Source organism: Arachis hypogaea, chromosome 6 (genome assembly GCF_003086295.3).
Source record: "Arachis hypogaea cultivar Tifrunner chromosome 6, arahy.Tifrunner.gnm2.J5K5, whole genome shotgun sequence".
Taxonomy (NCBI): Eukaryota; Viridiplantae; Streptophyta; class Magnoliopsida; order Fabales; family Fabaceae; genus Arachis; species Arachis hypogaea.
In genome coordinates, this window is record NC_092041.1 from 2,954,962 (window position 1) to 2,977,988 (window position 23,027).

At 35.8% G+C, this 23,027-nt stretch overlaps 2 protein-coding genes across 2 annotated transcripts; one reads left to right on the forward strand and one right to left on the reverse strand.

Moving 5' to 3' along the window:
* Window positions 1–1,026: 1,026 nt before the first annotated feature.
* On the reverse strand, window positions 1,027–4,647 carry LOC112698026 (probable serine/threonine-protein kinase PBL28). Its single transcript, XM_029298795.2, has 4 exons — window positions 4,045–4,647; window positions 3,495–3,941; window positions 3,290–3,405; window positions 1,027–3,141 (listed from the first exon to the last, which is right to left on the reverse strand). The coding sequence occupies exons 1-4, from the start codon at window positions 4,514–4,516 to the stop codon at window positions 2,584–2,586; spliced, it is 1,593 nt and encodes a 530-aa protein (XP_029154628.1). The 5' UTR covers window positions 4,517–4,647; the 3' UTR covers window positions 1,027–2,583.
* Window positions 4,648–6,205: 1,558 nt separating this feature from the next.
* LOC112695354 (violaxanthin de-epoxidase, chloroplastic) lies at window positions 6,206–8,490 on the forward strand. The gene is made up of 5 exons (XM_025747669.3): window positions 6,206–6,731; window positions 6,812–6,966; window positions 7,050–7,146; window positions 7,229–7,620; window positions 7,735–8,490. The coding sequence occupies exons 1-5, from the start codon at window positions 6,468–6,470 to the stop codon at window positions 8,234–8,236; spliced, it is 1,410 nt and encodes a 469-aa protein (XP_025603454.1). The 5' UTR covers window positions 6,206–6,467; the 3' UTR covers window positions 8,237–8,490.
* Window positions 8,491–23,027: the final 14,537 nt, after the last annotated feature.

A 23,027-nucleotide genomic window follows, 5' to 3' on the forward strand; every position in this document is an offset into this window, starting at 1 on the left:
ATTCATTTTAAACAACGATAAATAATAGCACTAATACAATTAAAAGGGACATATTTAGAAAAACAAATCACAATCCTAACATTTTTAGTTATGTTTTCACTTTAAGAGATATATTATTGATTTGAGCGTCGAACTCCTTTTTGCAGGTTTCACGACTAGGCTCAAGTTCCGAAGATTTCACATATATGATGTCTAGGAAGCTTGGAAGTATTCACCACACTGTAACGACGAGTTATAGTTCGGAGAGTATCCTTAACAGAACAATATATATACGATAAAGATGGCAATAACTAGTTCTATAATAAAACAAAATATTATACTATTGTAAGAAAATTTGATTATACATTTATAAAATATTTATTTATTTTATTACAATAAATTTGATTATTTTAATAATTACAATGTGTATAAAGATGAACAAATATATAACATCTAATTTTGTGTAATCATTTTGTATTTTCGCAAAAATATTATAGATGTGAAAATTAAAGAAAAATAATGAATTAATCCGTTTTCATGGATTTATGTATTATTAGTGTTTAAAATGATTACACATACACACAAGTTAAATATGTTAGAGATATAACTATTTAATAATTTTATAAAACAATATATATCAAAATTTTTATGATTTAAAAGTTTAGAGATGAGATCAAACCAAAACAAATAGAAAATGTATAACTATTAACTTTATCCTGTATTATTTATTTTGTATTTAGACGACAAATATTCACTTAAGAGTTAAGTATATTTTTAGTCCTTAATATATAAATCCCTTTTTGTGAGTTCGAAATCATCCCTAACATTGACTTTAGATTTAAAATTATCTTTCAGACAAAAATATCCTTATTAGTTTCTCTTTCTCTTTGTCACGGTCTTTTTCCCTCTTCACCTCCTCTATCACTCTTCATATTTGCCAGATTTTCTCAAGCTCTAACAACAACAACAACTATATAACTACTGTCATTTTAAAACTCAAGTAAATTAATTAAGCAAATAAACAAATTAATCAAGCATCTTAACAAATTAACACAATAAAGAGAGAATTCAGTTCAATTTAATAGCCAAACAACTGCAATAGAGACGGACGGCAACGGCGGAGATGGGAGAAACCGGAAACACACACAACGCATACAACGGGTCACACATACAATGCAAACATAAGACAGAACGAAGAGCAGAAATTGAGAGAGATACATTATAGAGAGAGAAGAGAGAATCCAAGAGCAAGTTTGTATCAACTTCAGTTGAAGAACAAGATGGTGGTTAAAGATACCTAGAAATCAAGCATCACTGACGACCAAATCACCGTAAACCCTAATAACGAAAACGAAGAACTTGAGGAGGGAGAGATCCTCAACGATAACTCCTTCACCACCTCCAGGCCACCTTCCTACTCCGGCGCCGATGCCCTTGCCCGCAACCCCGCCCCTATTCTCTTGAGAATTCTTCGACCTTCTGGTTCGATAACTCCTCTGCTAAGTCCAAGCAAACAGTTTGGGAAAGCTCCATCAGACTGATTTACACCTTTGCTGTCGTTGAAAAATTCTCGAGGTCAAGCTTCTTTCTTTTCCCATTTTTTTCATTTTTGGGCATGATCAAAATGGGATGGCGAAGGGGGAGAGGCGTGGGCGGAGGAGAGGCGGGAAGTTGGGATGGCAAGGAGAGAGAGGGAGGTGCGACCGGCGAAGTCAGATGAGACTGGGGAGAGGAGGATAGTAAATTGGAAGAAGTCAAGGAAGAAGGAGAGGAGGGCCGTGAATTTGGGAACTGATGATGGTGAGTGAAAGGAAAGAGGATGGTATTTTTATCAAAAATATTAAACAACGATTTTAAAAACAAGTTAAATATTAGGAATGATTTTGTGTATAAAAAAATGTTTGGAAATGAAAATTTTTCAATCTATAGCTTAAGAACTAAAATTGTACTTAATCCTTTATTTAATTTAGATAGCAACAATAAGAATATCATTGGTATAGTAGCTATAAAAGCATATGATTTGTTTATAAACAGGTTTTGATTCCGACGGAATACCATTGAAGAATACCCTTAAAAGGCACATGATGCCTTTCAGGGAAAACTCAAGTTTTTACTCTTTAGAATGATCACGAGCGAGTTGAAAGAAGAAGAGAAAAGAACGTCGCCGATTAATTGAGAAATAAAGTAAGTTCTATTAATCGGTTTCCGAATTATTCATTTCAATAGTCTAGTAGTACAATATTTTCATAATAAAAGTACAAAAGAGATTTGCTACCATAGGTCTGCAGCATTGTTGTTATGTTTTGTTTTGGGTGTATTTGCATAAGAGGAAGACCTAATGAACTCAATTGAGTCCTTTTGAGGAGTGTATTGGATCTATCGGTCCCGTTTAGCTGCAGTAGGGGCGCTATATGAATTACCATTGGAGGCGCAGGAGTATATAGCTTGTTCGCCAGAACAGAGCACCTTTAATGGGAGTATTGGGAGCATTTCAAGATGGAGAGACACATATATAGCATTCACACCACACCACTCCATCGCTGCATAGATAGAGTTGCAAGCTGCAACCTTATATATAGTCCATGTTTGTTTTGTTGACATGGATCAAACAGAGATCTGTTTGGGGGACTTGGAGCTTGAGCTGGTGGATGGAGTTGACGAAGATGGCGGGCGCTTATTATTGTCTTGCTTTGCGGCGGAGATGCGTAAACAGGTGTCCTTATAGACGGCGTCGAGCTCGTCAAAGATAACTTCAATGGTTGGACGACTCTTGCCGTGTTTTGCAACACACAGAACCGCTATGTGCAATATAGATTCGAAGTTCGCCTTGTTAACCTCGCCTCCTAGCCTCGGGTCCTCAAAATCCCTCAGCGGACGCTTTCCCATACTTACATCTCGAGCCTTTCTGGTCAGCTGGTCTCTTGCATCAAGATCCATCTCTATCACTTTCTGTCCTGAAAGGATTTGTAAAGCCACAATCCCAAAACTGTACACGTCACTTGCACAGGTTAGCTTCGCATTGCTCATGTACTCAGGATCCATGTACCCTATTGTCCCTCTAATGTCTGTGAATACCTTGCTCTCTTCTACCCCCATCATCCTTGCCAATCCGAAATCCGACAGTTTCGCTTGGTATTCCTCCGTCAGAAGTATGTTTGTCAGCTGAAAACATGCAAGCATCAAATTTGTTAGAATATGTAGGATAATATTATAAATTTACGGTCAAAATACAAAATATACATTAAAAATAAATTAAACAACATATATTTATATATAAATACATAGTGATTGAATTAATCAAGGTACATACCTTTATATCTCTATGGACAACGCAGCCTTCTATATGATGGTGGAGATACTTTAGTGCATATGAACAATCCCTCAAAATTTTCACTCTTGTTTCCCAATTCAAATGGCAGTCTTTTTCTGAATAACCAATGTTATGGTTTATTTTTTTATCACACTGAAGATAAAGTTAAAGGAGCTAGCTAGATAGACGAGAATAGATGACTTACTTAGTAGATGTTGAGCTAGATTTCCGTTAGCACAAAATTCATAAACTAAATATTTCTCGTCACCTTCAATGCAACAACCAAAAAGACAAACAAGGTTGGGATGGCGAAGTCTAGAAAGGCCTTGAATCTCCCGAGTGAATGAATCAGAAGGGCTGCTCTTGGTCAAATGCTTGATGGCAACAAGCTGACCGCTGGGGAGAACGCCTCTGTAAACCTGCCCGGCACTTCCGCGTCCTAGGCATATCTTCTCATCCCCGTAATTCATTGCCTTTTCGATTTCTTGTTTCGTGAAGCAGTATAGTCCTGCCCATGATGTTATCTCCTTCAATTGAAATGGCCTCAATGGCTGCTTCTTCTTCTTGTGTGTATACTTTACCAGTAGAGCTATCAACAACAATACTACCACCACTACTGGCACGCTTATTAACACTAGACTTGCCGAATATTCTGACACAAATTAAAGTAATAATCAACACTTCATACCAAGTTAATAATTAATTAATTCAATTTGATCTAAAGTTAGAGGTTGGTATTTAATTTGTTAAGTTACTTGATTTTTTGACCGAAATCGGTGGCAAGCAGCGTAAGAATTTGTCAGCGAGAGATGGGTCATTTTGTTTGCCACCCATAACAGCAACAAGAGCTGCCACCCCGCATACGGCTCTGTCTGCGCCATCTCCGTTGCCTCCGTTCAAAGCGTCTCTCAGGCTCAATATTGCAGTGGTACAATCCGGACATGCCTCAACAAACGGTTGATCGAAGTGTGAGCATTGGTTCAAGGTATCTTGGTACTGCGGCATGGATGCAACATCTTGCATAGCCAAGTTGGAGCAATGGTAGATTTCCTTGTCCATGAACAACGCGTCAAAGCCACACGAGTGTGCTGGCATCTTATATTGGGAGTAGAATAAGGTGCTGCAGTTCTGCCATTGACGCGGGGAAACGAAGAGTGGTCCATGTAGGCTGTGATTATGCAAGGCCAGTGCCTCCGACAAAGCTGTGAGGGCATTGCGGCAACACATGGTGGCCGGGAAGCCATCTGCGGTCCAGCTGCTTATATTCTCTTGGACATTCCAACACTCACCAAACGATGCCACCAACGGGTATGTCGTGAAATTCAAAGCACATTCCACTGCCAATTCAGAATGACAGCTTATATAAGGTATAATGTCAAATTTTAAAGTGTGTTATACCCTTAGGACAAAGGAAAAAATGTCATGTGAGAATATTTTTTTATTTGGTCAGCCACTAAATTAGCTGACTTTTTTTTTTCTTTTAATATTAGTGGGTTAAAAGTTTTAGTAACAAAATTTGGTTAAATATAAAAAGATATTTTTTTTTTACTAAAAATATCATCTTTTAATAATTTTGTTTAATATATTATCAATGTTAAATAGTCTAATCTAATTTAAAAATATAAAAAATACATCATTACTTAATATAAAATACAAATATAAGAATATAGTGAGAATGGATTTTACCTTGTGGTAGGTCATTAGGTGCAGTAGAAACAATCAAGGAAGAATCCAAGAACACTGAGAGAAAGATTAAGAAGGCAAACACAGAAACTCCGGTTGAATGAAATATTGTTTTCATATCCATACCAATCTTTTTGTTTTACTACCAACATATATTAGATTAGATAGAAAATGATTGAAGAATTGCCAAAATTTTCTTGAAAGGTTAGAGAAATTGGACATATATAATAGATCGAATACCTTAAGACATCGATTTTATAAGAATATTCTTTTTATAAAACTCTCATTGGCACATCACAGCTTTGTATCTCTTCTTGCTACCATCGTCATATCTTTTAACATGAGTTGTATAATTAACTGAATAAAGCATTTTTTTATAAATAATATTAATTTTGATCTAAATTTTCTTTAAATAAATAATATTAATAAAATTGAGTACGTTTTGTAATACATTGTACTAAAATATTAATATAAAAATTAACAAAATAAATCATGCAATAATACTAAATCTATTTAAAAGAATTTAAAAAAAGATAGACACAAATATTTTATAAAAAATATATTTAACATTCATTAATTATTAAATTTTTAAGACAGCTAACATTTATACCTTATACAATGTATGGTATTTTTTTATAATTTTGATCTCCAATTGCGGCTGTTATTATATTTCTATCTTATTATTTGTTAAGTATTTGTCCAATAAAAAGATTAGTTTATTTATTATCACCAAGTCATTTACACGGATATAAATTATTGCTTTATAAATCTTTATCAATACTTCTTTTAATAGCTTTTTTTTGTAAGATTACTCTTTGCTTTTAAGTAATATTATATTGAATTATTTTAAATTTTTATATTATTAATTTTTATTTTATAGTTTAGACATAACAGTTTTTTTTGTTTTTTTTTTTTTGTCTTTTAATAGAATAACAATTGAAAATTTTTCTATTTGTAAGTTTAATTTTTAGATATTATAATTAAATCATATAAAAGATATTATAATTATAAAAGTATTCTATATACACACCTATTATAATTTGATAAGAGATATAAATTTATTTTATTTCTAAATTAAACTATCTTTTTATATTTAAAATTCTGGATACTCATTTTTTTCATCGGATCCTAAAGTTTAAAACTTCTGGTGGAGTATGTTTTTTTTTTTTCTGAAAGAGAATTTTAGGTTTTTATTTTGTTATAGAGAAGGTTGGTTATAGTCCAATTGCGATTGTAAGGCCTTCGAAAAAGACCCAAAGAAACATAGTTGAAGGGAGGATGTATGTTATTATGGCAATTACAGCTTGCAAGCTTACGAGTTCGTTTACAGTCCACACAAAGTCGATGATGAATTTGTGTCTTATCTTATTCTCCGTCAATTTGTTGTGCCACGCGTTCTCTGTTGTTTCTCCTGCACCACTTATCCTTCCTTTATCCGCCTCTCTTTTCTGTGCTAACATTCCTTCGTTTTTCTCTTCCTATTACAATATCTCAAATGGCAATCTTGACTGCAAATTCAATGTTATTATCTTGTCACGAATCCACAGTCATAACTAATGTACCATTGATAATGAAGTTAGGTCAAATAAGGTTTCACAGAACAGTAGGTTTTCACTCCAGTAGTCTTGTTTTCAGACTATTCTCTACTACCACAAATCGAACTACACGCTTCAACTCCTTAGTATCTTTTAGAAATCAATCTCTCACTATCAAAGCCAAACTCCATCATCATTCCTCCTCTCATACTAATCGCCCATCGGTATATAACTCTCCTTTTTAATTCACTTGTTTTTTTTATAGTACTATTCTTCTGACTTTATTTTATCTGGATAATAATAGATGTTGACGAACAGAATACTTGAATTCATGGGAAACTGTAGATATTTACGCACATTGGAAGTGGCTAGTATTTTGGCCTGGTTTCTAGTAATTGTTCCTTCAGTTGATGCTGTTGACGCTCTCAAAACTTGTACTTGCTTATTGAAGGAATGCAGGTATACCATACCAAATATATTAACTATAATACAATAGAATAAACCTGGAATTTATCTTATTAATTTTGTGAATATAATTACAGGATAGAACTAGTTAGGTGTCTCTCAAATCCATCATGTGCAGCCAATGTTGCTTGCCTCCAAACTTGTAATAATAGACCTGATGAGACAGAATGCCAAGTTAGTACTCCTACTCTTTAGTCCAAATTCATCATCTTATAGTTAATTCTTCTCAAAACTTCTATTTTTTTTTTCTTTTTAGATCAAATGCGGAGACCTGTTTGAGAACAGTGTAGTTGATGAATTCAATGAGTGTGCTGTGTCACGGAAGAAATGTGTGCCTATGAAATCAGATGTGGGAGAATTTCCTGCTCCAAATCCTGATATCCTTGTTCAAAACTTTAACATTGCAGATTTTACTGGCAAGTGGTTCATCAGTAGTGGTTTAAATCCAAGTTTTGATACTTTTGATTGTCAATTACACGAATTTCACACAGAAGACAACAAACTTGTGGGGAATTTATCATGGAGAGTAAAAACTCCAGATGCTGGATTTCTTACTAGGTCAACCCAGCAGAGATTTGTACAAGATCCCAAATACCCTGGCATCCTCTATAATCATGATAATGAGTACCTTCACTATCAAGATGACTGGTAATTTCTTTAAAGTTATATTTTGAGTATTATATTATCTAACATGTATTGACAATGACAACTTCTTTAAAGTTATATTTGACCTTTCTAAGGCTTACCAGCAATGATATGCAGGTACATTTTGTCATCAAAGATTGAAAATAAGTCGGAAGACTATGTTTTTGTATACTATCGAGGTAAAAACGATGCATGGGATGGATATGGAGGTGCTGTTGTGTACACAAGAAGTAAAACTTTACCAGAATCTATAGTGCCTGAACTCGAAAGAGCTGTGAAGAAAGTAGGAAGGGACTTTAGCAAGTTTATCAAAACAGACAATACTTGTGGGCCAGAGCCTTCCCTAGTGGAAAGACTGGAGAAAAAGGTGGAGGAAGGAGAAGAAACTATTGCTAGAGAAGTCGAGGAGTTAGAAGGAGAAGTAGAGAAGGTGCAGAAAACTGAAATGACATTATTTCAGAGGTTGGCTGAAGGGTTCAAAGTGCTTCAAGAGGATGAGCAAAATTTCTTAAAAGGCTTGTCTAAAGAGGAGATGGAAATACTTGACGGACTCAAAATGGAAGCTACTGAAGTAGAAAAGCTCTTTGGAGGTGCTTTGCCTTTGCGAAAACTAAGGTAGATTTGAAAAGTGAACCAATTTTTTGTTGCTTCTTTTTTCTATGTTGCATGGATTTAGACAACCTTTTAAGCTATTCAAGTATTCATTGTATTCATAAGTTATTTTGGCACGATTAGGTGTAAAGATTTAGTGTACTGTACAGAACTACAGATAAAAGATTCTTCCTCTGGTTCTATTGAGATTGTATACTCCTTAACTATGTTAGTCATATTTTAATTAATGGAAAGATGCAACGAAATTGCTAAAGAGCAAAAGAATATGTTCTTGGCATGGGAAAATAGATGTAAGGCAGAGTACTAAGTACGGACTAGAAGTGAAATAGTTAATAATAAAATTTTATTAATTACTGGGAGTTAAATATATCCTAAATAAGTTTATCTTATCATTAACAAAACACATTCAATTTTCATTTATATCACGTGTTGATTTTTTTCTAATTATTTAATATTCAATCTACTTATAAACCAAAAGAAATGGTTTACTTTTTCTATTCTTTTTATTAACTTAAGTTCTTATTTATATGACAAGTTGAGATAATCTGATTTAACAATGGGTGGAATAAAAATATTTAAAATGTTTTTAATACAATAGTATTTTTATATATGGGTGCACGGAATCTTTACGCAAACATTATTTTTGAAATGCTAAAAATTAAAAACTTTTATTGCATTTTCATTAGCCAATAAAAATAACAGAAAAGCTTTACATACAAGTCATTAGGGCTTGTATGCTTTACAAGTTTATTAAGCAATAAACCCACAAAACGCGCTGCATGCCCTACGTCCAATACACGCGCTATATAAAGATCCCGCGTATATATAACTACCAAATTTAAAAGATTTGTTTCCTTCTTCGTTCTCTTTATCGTTCTTCTTCTTCTCGTTCTTCTTCTTCTCGTTCTTCTCTCTTTATTTCTAGATTTGTTTTCTTCTTCGTTCTTCTTCTCGTTCTTATTCTTCTTGTTCTTCTCTCTTTCTAACTCTAGCTTCGTTTTCTATCGATTTTTGTTTACTGAAATCAAAGTTTGGATTCGTTTTGAAGATAATGGATGATTCAATCTCAGATTCTCAGCTGAATCAGGGGGAAGTGGATTATGAATTTGAATCTAACGAAGTTCCTGAGGTTTGATTTACATACGTTTACTCTGAATTTTGTTGCAGTCATTTGTATAGCATTGTGTAGCTGAATAATTCGTGAACATTGACTGTGAGACTAACGCGTCAACATAAATCTGTGGATTGAATGTAATGTATTTGATTGATTATCTAGAATTTATAGCAGACGTTCGGGTGTAGATCAGAGCTTTCTTTGGGTGTATTTGTTTCGGTAGTGTGGGTGTATTTACATTTATGACTTTTTCTGTTATTTTAGCTGAGTTGTTGTCGTTCGGGTGTATTATATGAGACATGATTGGGTGTGTTTTTAGTTTTCATCATGGTGTATTCTGCAGCCTGTGTATTTACAACTTATGGCTTTTATTGTCATTTTGGTTGAGTTGGTGCCGTTCGGAAGTATTATATTACCAATGATTGGGTGTATTTATAGTTTTTGACATGGTGTATTCTGCAGCCTCTCTCTGTTGTTGATGACCAGTTTATTCTGAAGGTTGGAATGACCTTTACCACCCTTGAAGATGCTAGAAAATTTTACAGGAACTAGTATTTCGGAGATGTTATTTCATTTGACACCACATACAATACAAACAGGTAATAAACTGTCCCTTTTTATGATTCTAAATTAATGTGTTTTATGAATCTGCCACAGAGGTGTATATTGGGTGTTTTTTGGGTGTATACAAAGCATTTGTTGGGTGTACGTAATGATTTTCCATTCTGCACTATGGTAATTTGTTTCAAGTATAATTTGGTTGGTGGTTCTTTTGTCGGGGTGAATCACCACGGTCAGTCAACACTTCTTGGATGCTCTTTGATGAAAAACAAAGAAATTGAATCATTCAAATGTTTATTTCAATGTTGGCTTTGTTGCATGGGAGGAAATGCTCCGAAAAGATTTTTCGCCGATCAATGCACATCAATGAAAAGGGCTTTAGAGGCCTGTATGCCAACAACAATTCACCGTTGGTGTATTTGGCACATCATGAAGAAGATTCCAAGCAAATTAAACAGGTACAAGGGACATGCAGAAATTAAACAAGAAATGAGCGAAGTTGTTTGGAACTCTCATAGTAAAGACTCATTTGATAGGAATTGGAATGAATTTCTGCTAAATTTTGGTCTTGTGGACAACAAGTGGCTTTCAGGTAATGTTTGTTTAAAATCTGCAGCAGAGGTGTAAATTTAATTTTCTTCGGGTGTATTTATAGTCTGTGTTTGGGTGTATTCTGCAGATCTCTATGAAGACCGTCATATATGGGTTCCAATCTATCTGGATCACCACTTCTGGACAGGGATGAGAAGCACGCAAAGGATCTCTATGTTATAAAATAATGTTTATTTTTTTTACAATGTTTTAAGGGTTTTGGGTATTAGGGTTTAGGGTTTTATGGTTTACGGGGTACGGGTTAGGGTTTAGGTTTTAAGTGTTTCGTGTTTAGGGTTTTAGGGATAAAGCATCAGGGGGATAGATTTTTTGGTGTATATTCAACGTTCTTTGGGTGTAAAAAATGGTAAGTTATAGATGTATATTTGGTTTGATTTTTTTCTTTATATTATAGTACCTGTAATTCATACATTTTAAATACAGCAGAGAGATTTTAATTATTGAAAGAAATTTTACAATAAACAGAACTATAATTGAAAAATTTTTACAGCATGTGTTCAATTTGTTACAGGACTATATAACATTTATATTAAACAGTGTCAATATCCTCAGAATCTATCTGACAATATGGACTCAATAAAAATGAGGATGGCTTGGACAGTCTTATTGCATTACTTTTCCTAATGGCTTCACCTTTGTCTAGATTCATGTCATGGAATAGAATCCTGGAAGCATATTCCACTTTAAAGTGGTTCACCTCGTCCTACAGTTAAAAAGAATATTCTGTTTAATCAACCATGTTAATTGAGAAATGTAATACAGAGTTATTTACTTTTTAAACACATTTACCTAGCTGACATTTATTTCATCTAAGCACACTTACATTTCTTCCAACTTGGTTTCTGGCTGCCATTTTTTCTGAAATAAAAAATACACTCATATATATCAGCAGGATACACTCAAGGATATAAATAAGATACACCCATAGATATGAGTCAGATACACCCATAGATATCAGTCAGATATCACTCAAATATGCATTAATATACAAGGGCAAGCAACATTATAAGGTCAGGCAATATACACCCATGGACAATCAAATATTAGAATAGTGAAACTGTTGAATATATATTACAGTATATCAGTTCAGAAAAATACACCCATAGATATCAGCAAGATACACCCAAGGATATAAATAAGATACACCCATAGATATGAGTCAGATACACACATAGATATCAGTCAGATATCACTCAAACATGCATTAATATACAAGAGCAAGCAACATTACAAGGTCAAGTAATATACACCCATGGACAATCAAATATTAGAACAGTGCAACTGTTGAATATATATTATAGTATATTAGTTCAGAAAAATACACCCATAGATATCAGCAAGATACACCCAAGGATATAAATAAGATACACCCATAGATATGAGTCAGATACACCCATAGATATCAGTCAGATATCACTCAAACAAGCATTAATATACAAGGACAAGCAACATTACAAGGTCAAGTAATATACACCCATGGACAATCAAATATTAGAACAGTGCAACTGTTGAATATATTACAGTATATCAGTTCAGAAATATACACCCAACAAAGTATGTGATATACACCCAACAAGTTACTCCATATACACCCAGCAAATTATGCATTATATTCCAAACAATCAATTACCAAAAGAACTAGAAAAACAACTACAGTAATACCTAGAACAACTAAGAAGAACACTATAACCTAGAACCAAGAATAACAGTAAAACTTAGAACAAGTAGAATATTAAAAACTGTAAAATGAGACTTAGAACAAGAACAGTAAAACCTAGAAGAATGTAGAAGAACAGTAAAACCTAGTTCTTCGTTTTCGAAATCTGAAAAATATAGAATATGAGTGAAATAGTAACATAACATACCTTGAGTATTATAACTTCGTTTTTTCTTGAGATTCTTGATTGAGAGTTCTACGTTGTGTTGATGGAGAGTTCTGATCTTCGCGAGAAGTGCTATCTCTGCAGTTTGGAATGTTGCTCGAAAATGGACGGTTTGTATTTTCTTTGAACGGGTTGGAGAAGTGGAAGAGTGCACCATTAAGGAGCGCTATTTGCGAAGAGAAACCGTTTGAGTGGGACGCGTGTAATTTACGCTCCATTCAAAGTGAGATGAGTGTGCGTGTGAATGATGTGTGGGTTGGAAACTTGTAAAACTTGTAGGGCCTTTTTGCTTGTATGTGTAGCAGGCCCGAGTAAAAATAAATATGTCTTTTGTTCATATTCTAACCCAATAAATAAAGTCATACCCACTAATAAGGATAAAAGATCCAATCTAAAAAGGAAGCTTTTCAACTCACACTCGGCCTCTTTAAAGAGATTGAATACCGCAAAGGAGTCCACATCTACTTGTCCAAGTAACTAATTGTCTCCGCGAATTTCTTCCACTATCTTTATCTTTTTCTGAAAGATAGATTTCAACAAACTCCCAAGATAGAGGGAACGGTTATCTATCAATAAAGATAGAACTACTCCAACAAAAGTTGTTATCAACTCTACTTTAAATACACTAACTCCCCTCAGGTATAATTTACGTTCTAATCGACTAAAAATCTGCCTAAAGCCTTGCTAACTTAAGTATCGGAGTCTCTTGCAGGTACCACGTCCACCTCCTCACGAGGAACTCGGACGGCAGCACCTCGACGTAAGAACAAGTCGGACGCGGCCTCAGAAGGAGTCAGGACCTCACGTTCAGGCCCAAAATCAATGTTTCAGGTAACCTTCGGAACATTGGCGCTGTTGCCGAGGACCTTGAATTTGACCCTTGATAATGGCTGATGATCAATATGAAGACGGCCATACAGCATCTGAATCTAAACCTAAGCCCCAGCAGGAGGACCATGCCCTCGTCATACTCTCACCACAATGAACGCATGTTCCTCACAGAGAAAGAACGTCCAGAAACCCCCTTCCAAGGCGGATATAATCAGAGATACATCAATCGGAAGAGGAAGAAACCCCACATCCTCTTAAGATTCTAGGAATGGTCCATGGCCATGGCGGACGACTGGAGCATCTCGAGTAGGAAATTGAGTGACAATGGGAAGCGGAACGAGAATTGCGAAGAGAGGTAAGATTATGAAGGGAGTTCGAAGAAAAGTTCTTAAAATTAGAAGGCGATCTTCGAAAACGAAGTAACCGAACATATCAGGAAGAAAGCCCCCTAGAGGGAGAATATCTGTTAATAGAAGAGATCATGTGGACCAAAGTTCCAAGTCATTTCAAAACTCCCAATATAAATCTCTATGACGAAAAAATTGACCCTAGACACCACCTCAGTAATTTTAAAAGTCGGATGTACCTAGCTGACGCTTCCGACTCTACCCGTTGCAAGGCCTTCCCGACAACCTTAAATAAAGCTGTGACGAAGTGGTTTGATAACTTACCCTCCAAGTTAGTAACTTGCTTTGACGACTTGGCAAGGGAGTTTCTTACTAGATTCTCTATTCAACAGGATAAGGTAAAACACGCCCCTAAGCTTGTTAGGGGTTAAGCAATAGGTCGGGAAAACTCGCCGAGATTACATGGAAAGATTCAACAAATCATGCTTGGAGATTCAAAACTACCCACTGAAGCAGTAACAATGGGATTAGTTAATGGCCTTAAAGAAGGACCATTCTCTCAATCCATATCCAAGCGACACCCGGCCTCCCTGTACGAAGTACAAGAACAGTCAAAGAAGTATATCAACATCGAGAAGAATTCACGACTGAGAGAACCACTTCTGAGACCCAGCCTGCCTTATCCACCTCGGGAAAAATATAAAGAAGCTAAGAATAAGGAAGAATACAACCCAAAGAAACCTGGAAAACACCATAACTACACTCCCATCTGAGTCTCTCTTGTGGATGTTTACAGAGAGATATGCCAATCAAGAAGCTTCCACCTCCTTGTCCGATTAAACACAAAAAGGCAGAAAGCAGGATTGAATATTGTGAGAACTAAAAATTCTATGGGAATTCTACCAACGATTGTTATGATTTAAAGAATGTCGGAAAAAAGTTGGCCAGAGAAGGCCGACTAGACAGGTACTTGGCAGATAGATCGGACGACCCGAGCAAGAGAAAGAGAGATGAAGAAGGAGGACGACAAGAACATCCACCTCAAACTCTTGAGCGACACATACACATGATCAACGGGGGATTTACTGGAGGAGAAATATCCAAGTCATCACGAAAAAGACATCTTAAAGAAGTGTACCAAGTCAGAGAAGATAGCAGATTTTCCGACTTGCGTGCCATATCCTTCACTAAAGAAGATGCTTAAGGGTATAACACCTCGTCATAATGATCCAATTGTGATAACAATGATCCTCACCAATACAAATCTCCACAGAACCTTAATAGACCAAGGTAGCTCGGAAGATATCTTGTTCAAGCCAGCTTTTTACAAACTTGGGCTAGAAGAAAATAACCTAAAAGCATACCCAGATAATCTTTTTGGATTAAGGAACACGTCGATCCGATCTCTTGGGTACATCTCACTATACACCACTTTTGGAAAAGGTGCAAAGTCAAAAACATTAAGCATTGATTACATTGTGGTTGACGTTACTTCGGAATATAATGCCTTAGTAGGTTGGATAAGCTTGAATCGACTGGTAGCAGTTGTCTCTAAACCCCACCTGTGTATAAAGTTTCATATTGCTGAGGGAATTGCTACAATAAAAAGGGATCAGAAACTAGCACGTAAGTGCTACAATGAAAGCCTTAATTTAAAAGGAAATCCTGGGGGAAAGAAGGTCAACACTATTGAACTTGGTGGTATCCAAACTCGAGAAGAATTACGCCCCCAACATGGAGGCAAAGTAGAAGAAGTACAAATCAGGAATCACCCTAAAAAAACAACAAGTATAGAGGCTAACTTGAAAGAAGGTCTGAAAAAGCAACTCATTGACCTTTTAAGGAAAAATTCCCACCTCTTCACCTGGAAAGTCACCGACATGCATGGCATAGATTCCAACCTGATGTCTCACAAGCTCCCTGTTTACTCGGGTTCTAGACCTATCCACCAAAAGCGCTAGAAGCTTGGGCTCGAAAGGACACAGGTCGTGGAGGAACAAGTACAAGCCCTATTTGAAGCAGGATTCATAAGAGAGGTAAAGTATCTACTGTGGCTGGCCAACGTAGTTTTGGTAAAGAAACAAAACAGGAAATGAAAGATGTGCGTCGATTACACCGACCTCAATAAGGCTTGTCCCAAAGATCCATACCCCCTTCCGAGCATCGATGCTCTGGTCGATTCAGCCTCCAGCTATCGATACTTATCCTTCATGGATGCCTACTTGGGATATAACCAAATTCTGATGCATAAGCCGGACCAAGAAAAGATCTCTTTGGTAACCCCAAAAGTAAACTATTGCTATGTGGTAATGCCTTTTGGGTTAAAAAATGCTGGAGCCACATACCAGAGATTGATGAATAAGGTGTTTTCCTCCCACTTAGAAAAACTTATGGAGGTATATGTGGATGACATGCTTGTTAAAACCAACATTAACTCATTTTTGTTCGATCTCTCCGAGGAATTTTCTACCATAAAGAAGCATGAGATGAGGTTAAACGCTTTAAAATGCACATTCGTAGTAGAAGTAGAAAAATTCCTAGGCTTCATGCTAACCCAGAGAGGCATAGAAGTAATCCCGAAAAAATGAAGGGCTATTCTCGACATGAAGAGCCCGACCTGCCTTAAAGAAATTCAACAACTAATGGAAGGTTGGCGGCTCTATCCAGATTCCTAGCAGGATCAACACTAAAATCACTTCTTCTATACTCAATTCTCAGAAAGGAAAAGCAATTTGAGTGGAATTCAGAGTGCGAGCAAGCATTCTTGGGACAACCCCTCATACTTACCCGTCTAGTAGCAGGAGAAGAGCTTATCCTCTATCTAGTAGTGGTGAGCTGAGCTATAGCTACATCATTGATAAGAGAAGACAAGGACGGACATAAACCTGTCTACTTTGTTAGCAAGGCTTTACAAGGAGCAGAACTGACTACCAAAAGATATAAAAGTTTGCATATGCCCTTATCCTCAACTTTCGAAGGCTCTGACCTTATTTTCAAGCTCACACTATTAAGGTCCGTACCATCCAACTAATGAAACACATTCTACAAAAGACAGACTTAGCAAGATGGATGCTATAATGGGTTGTGGAGCTATCCGAGTTCGAGTGTTCGACCTAAAGTATGAAGCCCGGACAGCAATCAAGTCCCAATATCTCGCTGATTTCATCACTGAATATACTAAAAGTCAGGGAAGCCTAACTATATAGAGCTTGTATGTAGACGGATCGTCCAATAAAGCCAGAAGTGAGGAAGGAGTCATCCTGAAAAGCGAACAAGGAATTCGGATAGAACTTTTGTTAAGCTTCGAGTTTCCTGCTTCTAATAACCAGGAAGAATATAAAGCCTTACTTGTTGGTTTAAAGCTGGCTAAAGAAATGGGGGCAAAAAAACTAATAGTGTTCAGTGACTCTCAAGTAATAACTTTACAGATTAACAGTACCTATTAAGCCAAATACCCCACCATGAAGAAGTGCCTAGACGAAGCACAAGAACAGCTAGCATACTTCTCAGAAGGAGAGGTTTGGCATATAGCCTGAGAATCAAACATCTGAGCTGATGTCCTCTCCAAATTAGTCAGCACCAAGCCAGGGGGCAATAATAGAAGCATTATCCAGAAAACTCTACATGCACTATCAATATCAAAGGGAGTTGACAACTCGCCGGACATAATGACTATATCTAGTTAGAATTTAGGATAGATGATCCCTATAGTCAACTATCTTAAATTTGATGTCCTCCATAAAAATGAAAAGGAGGCACGAAGACTTATAAGGGAGGCACAAAATTACACGTTGGTCCACAATGTCCTATATAAAAGAGGAAGATCAACACACCTTTTGAAGTGCGTCCCGACCTCTAACACGTAAGAGGTCCTAGAGGAGGTACACAATGGCATATGTGAAAACCACCTGGGGGCCCGATCACTAGACAAAAAGGTAATCCGGAGCAATTTTTTCTGGCCAACTTTACAAAAAGAAGCGGCCGAGTTTGTTAAGAACTGCCCGCCTTGCCAGAATCATGCCAACTTCCATGTTGCGCCTCCTGAAGAGCTTATTAGTGTTACCTCGCCTTGGCCATTTGTAAAATGGGGTCTTGACCTCCTCGGACCATTTTTCCAAGCTCCAGGACAAGTCAAATACCTCATAGTAGGGATTGACTACTTTACTAAATTAATCGAGACAGAACCACTAGCAACTATCACTGCCCAAATCGAGTCAAATACATCCTAAGTGTAAAGCTCTGTGTGGTAGGGTGTTATAAATGGCACGTAAATCAGAGCATCGTATCTCAAGTTATGAGCAAAAGAAGAAGAAGAAGAATAGTGTAACCCTCTTCACTTTGTGAAATGTTTGGAATGTGATTAGGAAGTTTGTATAATGAAATAGCCTTTAATGAGTGTGTATATATATGTTGGGCCTAACTTGGTCTCGGTCCAACCGCATATCGTTTTTGGTTCATTTGGTCTAACTTTGGGCCAAGACCTTTAAGATTAGCGCCCGATTTTCAATTCTAAATATTTTTCTAAGTTTTCTACTGTTTTATTTTCTCTCACGCAGTACCAAACAAATTTAAGCCGGTACTGACGACTATTTTACCAGTATGTATTTTTACGCAATTTTCTGCAGAAAATTATATTTTTTCACTCGGAAAAATCTACTGAATCAAAATCTCACCTTTAAATTTTATAATTAATATTTTTAAATTTTTGAACCTATTTCTGGTAATTAAATTATTATTTTATTTTATCTAAGTGATTAATTTAATTCTGGTTCTTACAGTAAACACGAGCGTTCCCTTCCACACAGTAAAAGCAAGATCTTCAGAGGACCCAAGATGGAGAAATCTTGGAACTAAGAGCGGTAACGAAGCAAGGAAAGAAGGAGAAATAGAAGGTTCTTTGCGAAGAAGGGAGCAACGAAAGACTTTCAAAAATGTGGAAAATAAGAATAAGAAGAACTAAAGCGTTTTTATAAGAGAGAATGGGCAAAAAGTCCTTTCAACCCCCTCTTAAAGACATGAGCGGATCCCAAGGAGTACTCGACGAGAAGGCCACGAATTGCTCGAGTACCCAACCTCTAGAAGGCAGAGTACCTGACGTCGAAACAAAGGCTACAAATTGCTTGAGCTCGACCTCTTGAAAGCTCAAAACTCAAGTAAAGGCACTATTTATACCCTGACCTAACAAATAAAGCTAGCCCCAAAAAGGATAAGAGGCCCAATAAAAAAGGAGGCCTCTAACCCACACCCGAACTTTTTAAAGAGATCAGGCACTATGAAGGAGTCCAGCTCTACTTGCCCAAGCAAGTAACTGCCTCTGTGAACCTCTCCCATTATTTCTATCTTCCCTGAAAGATAGATTTCAACAAACTCCCAAGATAAAAGGAACTGTTATCCATCCATAAAAATGGAACTACTCCAACAAAGATAGTTATCAACTCTACTATAAATACACTGACACTCCTCAGGTATAATTTATGTTCTAATATACTAAAAACCTGCCTAAAGCCCTTTCTAACTTAAGCATCAGAGTCTCTTGCAGGTACCACCCCCACCTCCTCATGAGAAACTCGGACGGCGGCACCTTGGCGTAAGAACAAGTCGGACGCTGTCTCAGAAGGAGTTTGGACCTCACGTTTAGGTTCAAAATCAACATTTCAGTTAACTCTCGGAACATCCCTTTAGTTTAATCTCATAAAAATAAAATGCCTCATTCAATTTCCTAGAACTCCTTAATAATATCAATCTCCCTTACTCTCCATTTGCACAAAATTACCATAAAAAGGAGAAATAAAAGTGTTTTATGGCTTAGACCTTATCATTTATTTTTGGCAAGGTTGCAAGAACCAGACCGGTCAATAAACCGATGAGATGACTAATTTATTGGTTTAATGGTTCGACCGAAGTTTAATCGAGGTTTAACTAGGATTTGATTGGTTTAATTAAATATTAAATAAAATTTTTCAAAATTTAATATATAATTTAAATATTTAAATTCAATAATTTTTAACCTAATAAAATTCAAAATTTCATAATTTTACATAATAAATTATCCATAATTTATCAATAAAAATTCATAAACAGTTTTAAATATCGAAATTTATAACTAAGATAGATCAAAACACATATAAATAACAAATACATAATGTTCTCAACAGAAATTTCTCCAAAACTAAAATATCCATTCTCCTAAGGGCTCAAACTCCATGGACGCGTTGTCTCATGAGAGATTTGAGATACACCACTAACCACTAAATCTACCTGTGAAGTTCAGATGGATGTTCTTCCATCTATATAAAACAATATAAGGTCACTTCCAGTATTAGTTATTTGTTGAGTATCTATGTAAAAGCCATCCTTGTATTGTTGCACGAAGAGAACAATTATGGTGGATTAGGCATAAAAGTTCATGTCAGGAGATCAACATCAAGTTAATGTAAGAAAAAATATGATAAAAGCACATCCCAATGTTGATGTAAATTAATAGCAGAAAAAAGTATAGATCATTCCTTAAATAAGTAGAAAGTAAAAGAGTCATACTAATTGTCAATGTTTGAAAAGAAATTTTTAATTGTTATCTATAACAAGTAGATGACAATAACTTAAGTCATATCAACTATTTGTAGAACTGTAAGATTCTACATAATTCAACGACTAAGATAATTACTAAAACCAACAGAATATGAACACGTTGGTGAGATTCATATGGGTACATATCCATGTATTGAAATAACCTCACACAATTAATTAAAACAAAAGTGAAAATTTAACTATGAATAAGTAAACTCAATCGATTCGCCTTTCTAGAAAAGCTAAGTTTGGACATGACTTATACACATGAACTAAAAAAGAGCTACCAGATTATGGTGGCAATTTGAAAGGGGATGTATCTAAGATGCGAATTTTTTTTTTGAATTAAGAAAAAAGAAAAATGTATTTAAAAAAATAGAAAAGGAGATATCTGATAGGTGGAGTGAGAGGTAGAAGCACCGCAAAGAAGAGAGGAGGGGCTGAAGAGAGGAGAGGAAAGGCGACAGAAGAGGGAAAGTGAGCTCAGGCACGGAGTGGGATCGAAGATAAAGGCTTAACGCGCACGAGAGAGAGGGATCGACGATGAGGACAGAGACACGATTTCAGGGTGGCCGATGACGACGAAGACAGAGGCAGTGACGCCAACAGCAGCTCTGAGTAGAGTAGGTGAAAGGATCCAGGAAAAGAGGATTGCAACGGCGGGGCTCGACGCTTGCTGAGGAAAAGAGTTCGTCGGCGACAACAACACTAGCCGTTGGTTGCTGCTGGCTGGCTGGGAGAGAGAGGCTGCTAAGGTTCCGTCTTCTATGGAGCTCAGAGAGAGAGAGAGAGAGAGAGAGAGAGAGAGAGAGAGAGAGAGAGAGAGAGAGAGAGAGAGAGAGAGAGAGAGAGAGAGAGAGAGAGAGAGAGAGAGAGAGGCTATGTGGGGTGTGTGTGAGAGAGAAAGGGGAGAGTTTATGTATTTTTTATTTTGTTTTTTATCCAATTCAATCAGTTTACTAGTTAACTGCTAGTTTGATTTGTTTTTCACTAATTTTTTTAGACAATTTTTCTCTTCAACCGGATCGATTAGAAAACTGGTTTCCGGTTAATCCGATTAAACTAGTCGGTTTGATTCGATTTTCAAAACATTAATTTTTGGTCAATAAATTTGAAAAACCGAACCCTACTGGATATATATGGGCCTTACCCTTAATTGTCCAAGAGCCTCGTATACCAAAACTTTAAACTAATAAAAATTCAGGATTGAAGATCGCGGTAGGACCAAATGGTGGAGGCTTCAATTACATGGGTCCTGAAGCCCGGACAACACTACCAAAAGTTGAAAGGTCTACAATTTTTGTTTACGACACAAAATAAAAATATTTAAAAAGTCATTAAAATTTATTATTTTTAATTATTAATTGTTTATTGATATTTAAAAATATAGACTAAAATATGTTGTTAGATTATTAAATTAACAGAATTGAATTTATAATTAAAAATAATAGTAACAAATAATAAATTCTGATTATATTTTAATATTTTTCAAAAAATAAATATATAAATATTTTTTTTAAAGAAAATAAACAATAACCTTTTTTATATTTATTATTAAAGCTAATATAAGAACACAATTTATTTACTTTGTGGCCATCATCAAAACATGATTAGCTTAAGATATAGCAGTCATATTGCAAGGATTTTGTTTAGTTTAAGGTTTAAACTGACATAGATGTACTATAAATTAAATAATTTTATTTATGTAAAGTAGTTCTAAAAAATCAATATGCAAATTTGACAAGTTTAAGTGAACAAGCTCTGCGTTATCGTGATTTGACTTATGATTTATCTTTTTGGAAGAATGGCTTTTCACAGTTTAACTTTTATCTAACGAAACTCCAACCCGAAAACAAAATCTCGAAAAAGTCTGTCAGGCATTAACGAAAATATAATGGACTTCATAGTATTTTGCAAAACTTACGTTGAAATGAATGAATTTGTTGGGTAGTAAATAGTACAATAATTGAAGTGAATTGAATTGAATATACAACAGTAAGTAAGTGACAATGTCGTAAATTTTCGCTGCCCAATGCAATATTGTGAGATCATCAAAGTCAAGAGTTGCGCAAGCATAGAGGATGGGGATGATCACGTGGAGCAACTTAATTCCGCGGTGTGATTTGTTGGAGGTGAGTGAGAACTGATAAGGGGGACAAAACTTGCTTAGTTTCGTATTATGGAAGGAATCATAAAGATTTTGGCGTGTCATGTCATGTGCTCAATTTGCGCGTCCTCTTCACCTACTAATACGTGTGAAAATAATATTGTCAAATGTCAAAGTTTTGGTACTAAGAAAAGGCCCCCCAATTCCCAATTAATTAAAACTACTAGTATCACTAGTCCTCTTAACGGTGAAATTCAACGGTAGATCCTAGACTATACAGTAAAGAATAGAGTGGATCTGGATTGGGGGCACAAAACCCCATGGGTTTGTGTTGATAACAATGACAGAGAGAGAGAGAGAGGGGGAAATATGGTATTGTAAGTCAAAAGTCAAAACTTGCGACAATAAATCACTTCACGGGGCACGATGGGTTACTTATGTTTCGCGTTTCGCTTCCATGCTGCGCTCTCTGCTCTCCAATGCTGCCTGGCCTGCTCCAAACTCCAATACCCTACCTCCTTCATTCAATCCCCCTCAACAACTACTCCAACTCCATGACCATGCCTTCTAAATACTCTTGTCATCCATTTCTTTCTAAAATAACCCTTCTAATTTTACATAAATAAAATAAAAAAAGTATAGGTAACCAACAATATTTTTAAATAATGTGTAAACAATGTGAATTAATAAAATTAAAAAATAAATTTAAATTAGTAGCATTAAATTAGAGTGTAGTGTATTTTTATTTGAAATTTGAATTTCACTTTAGAGAGTAA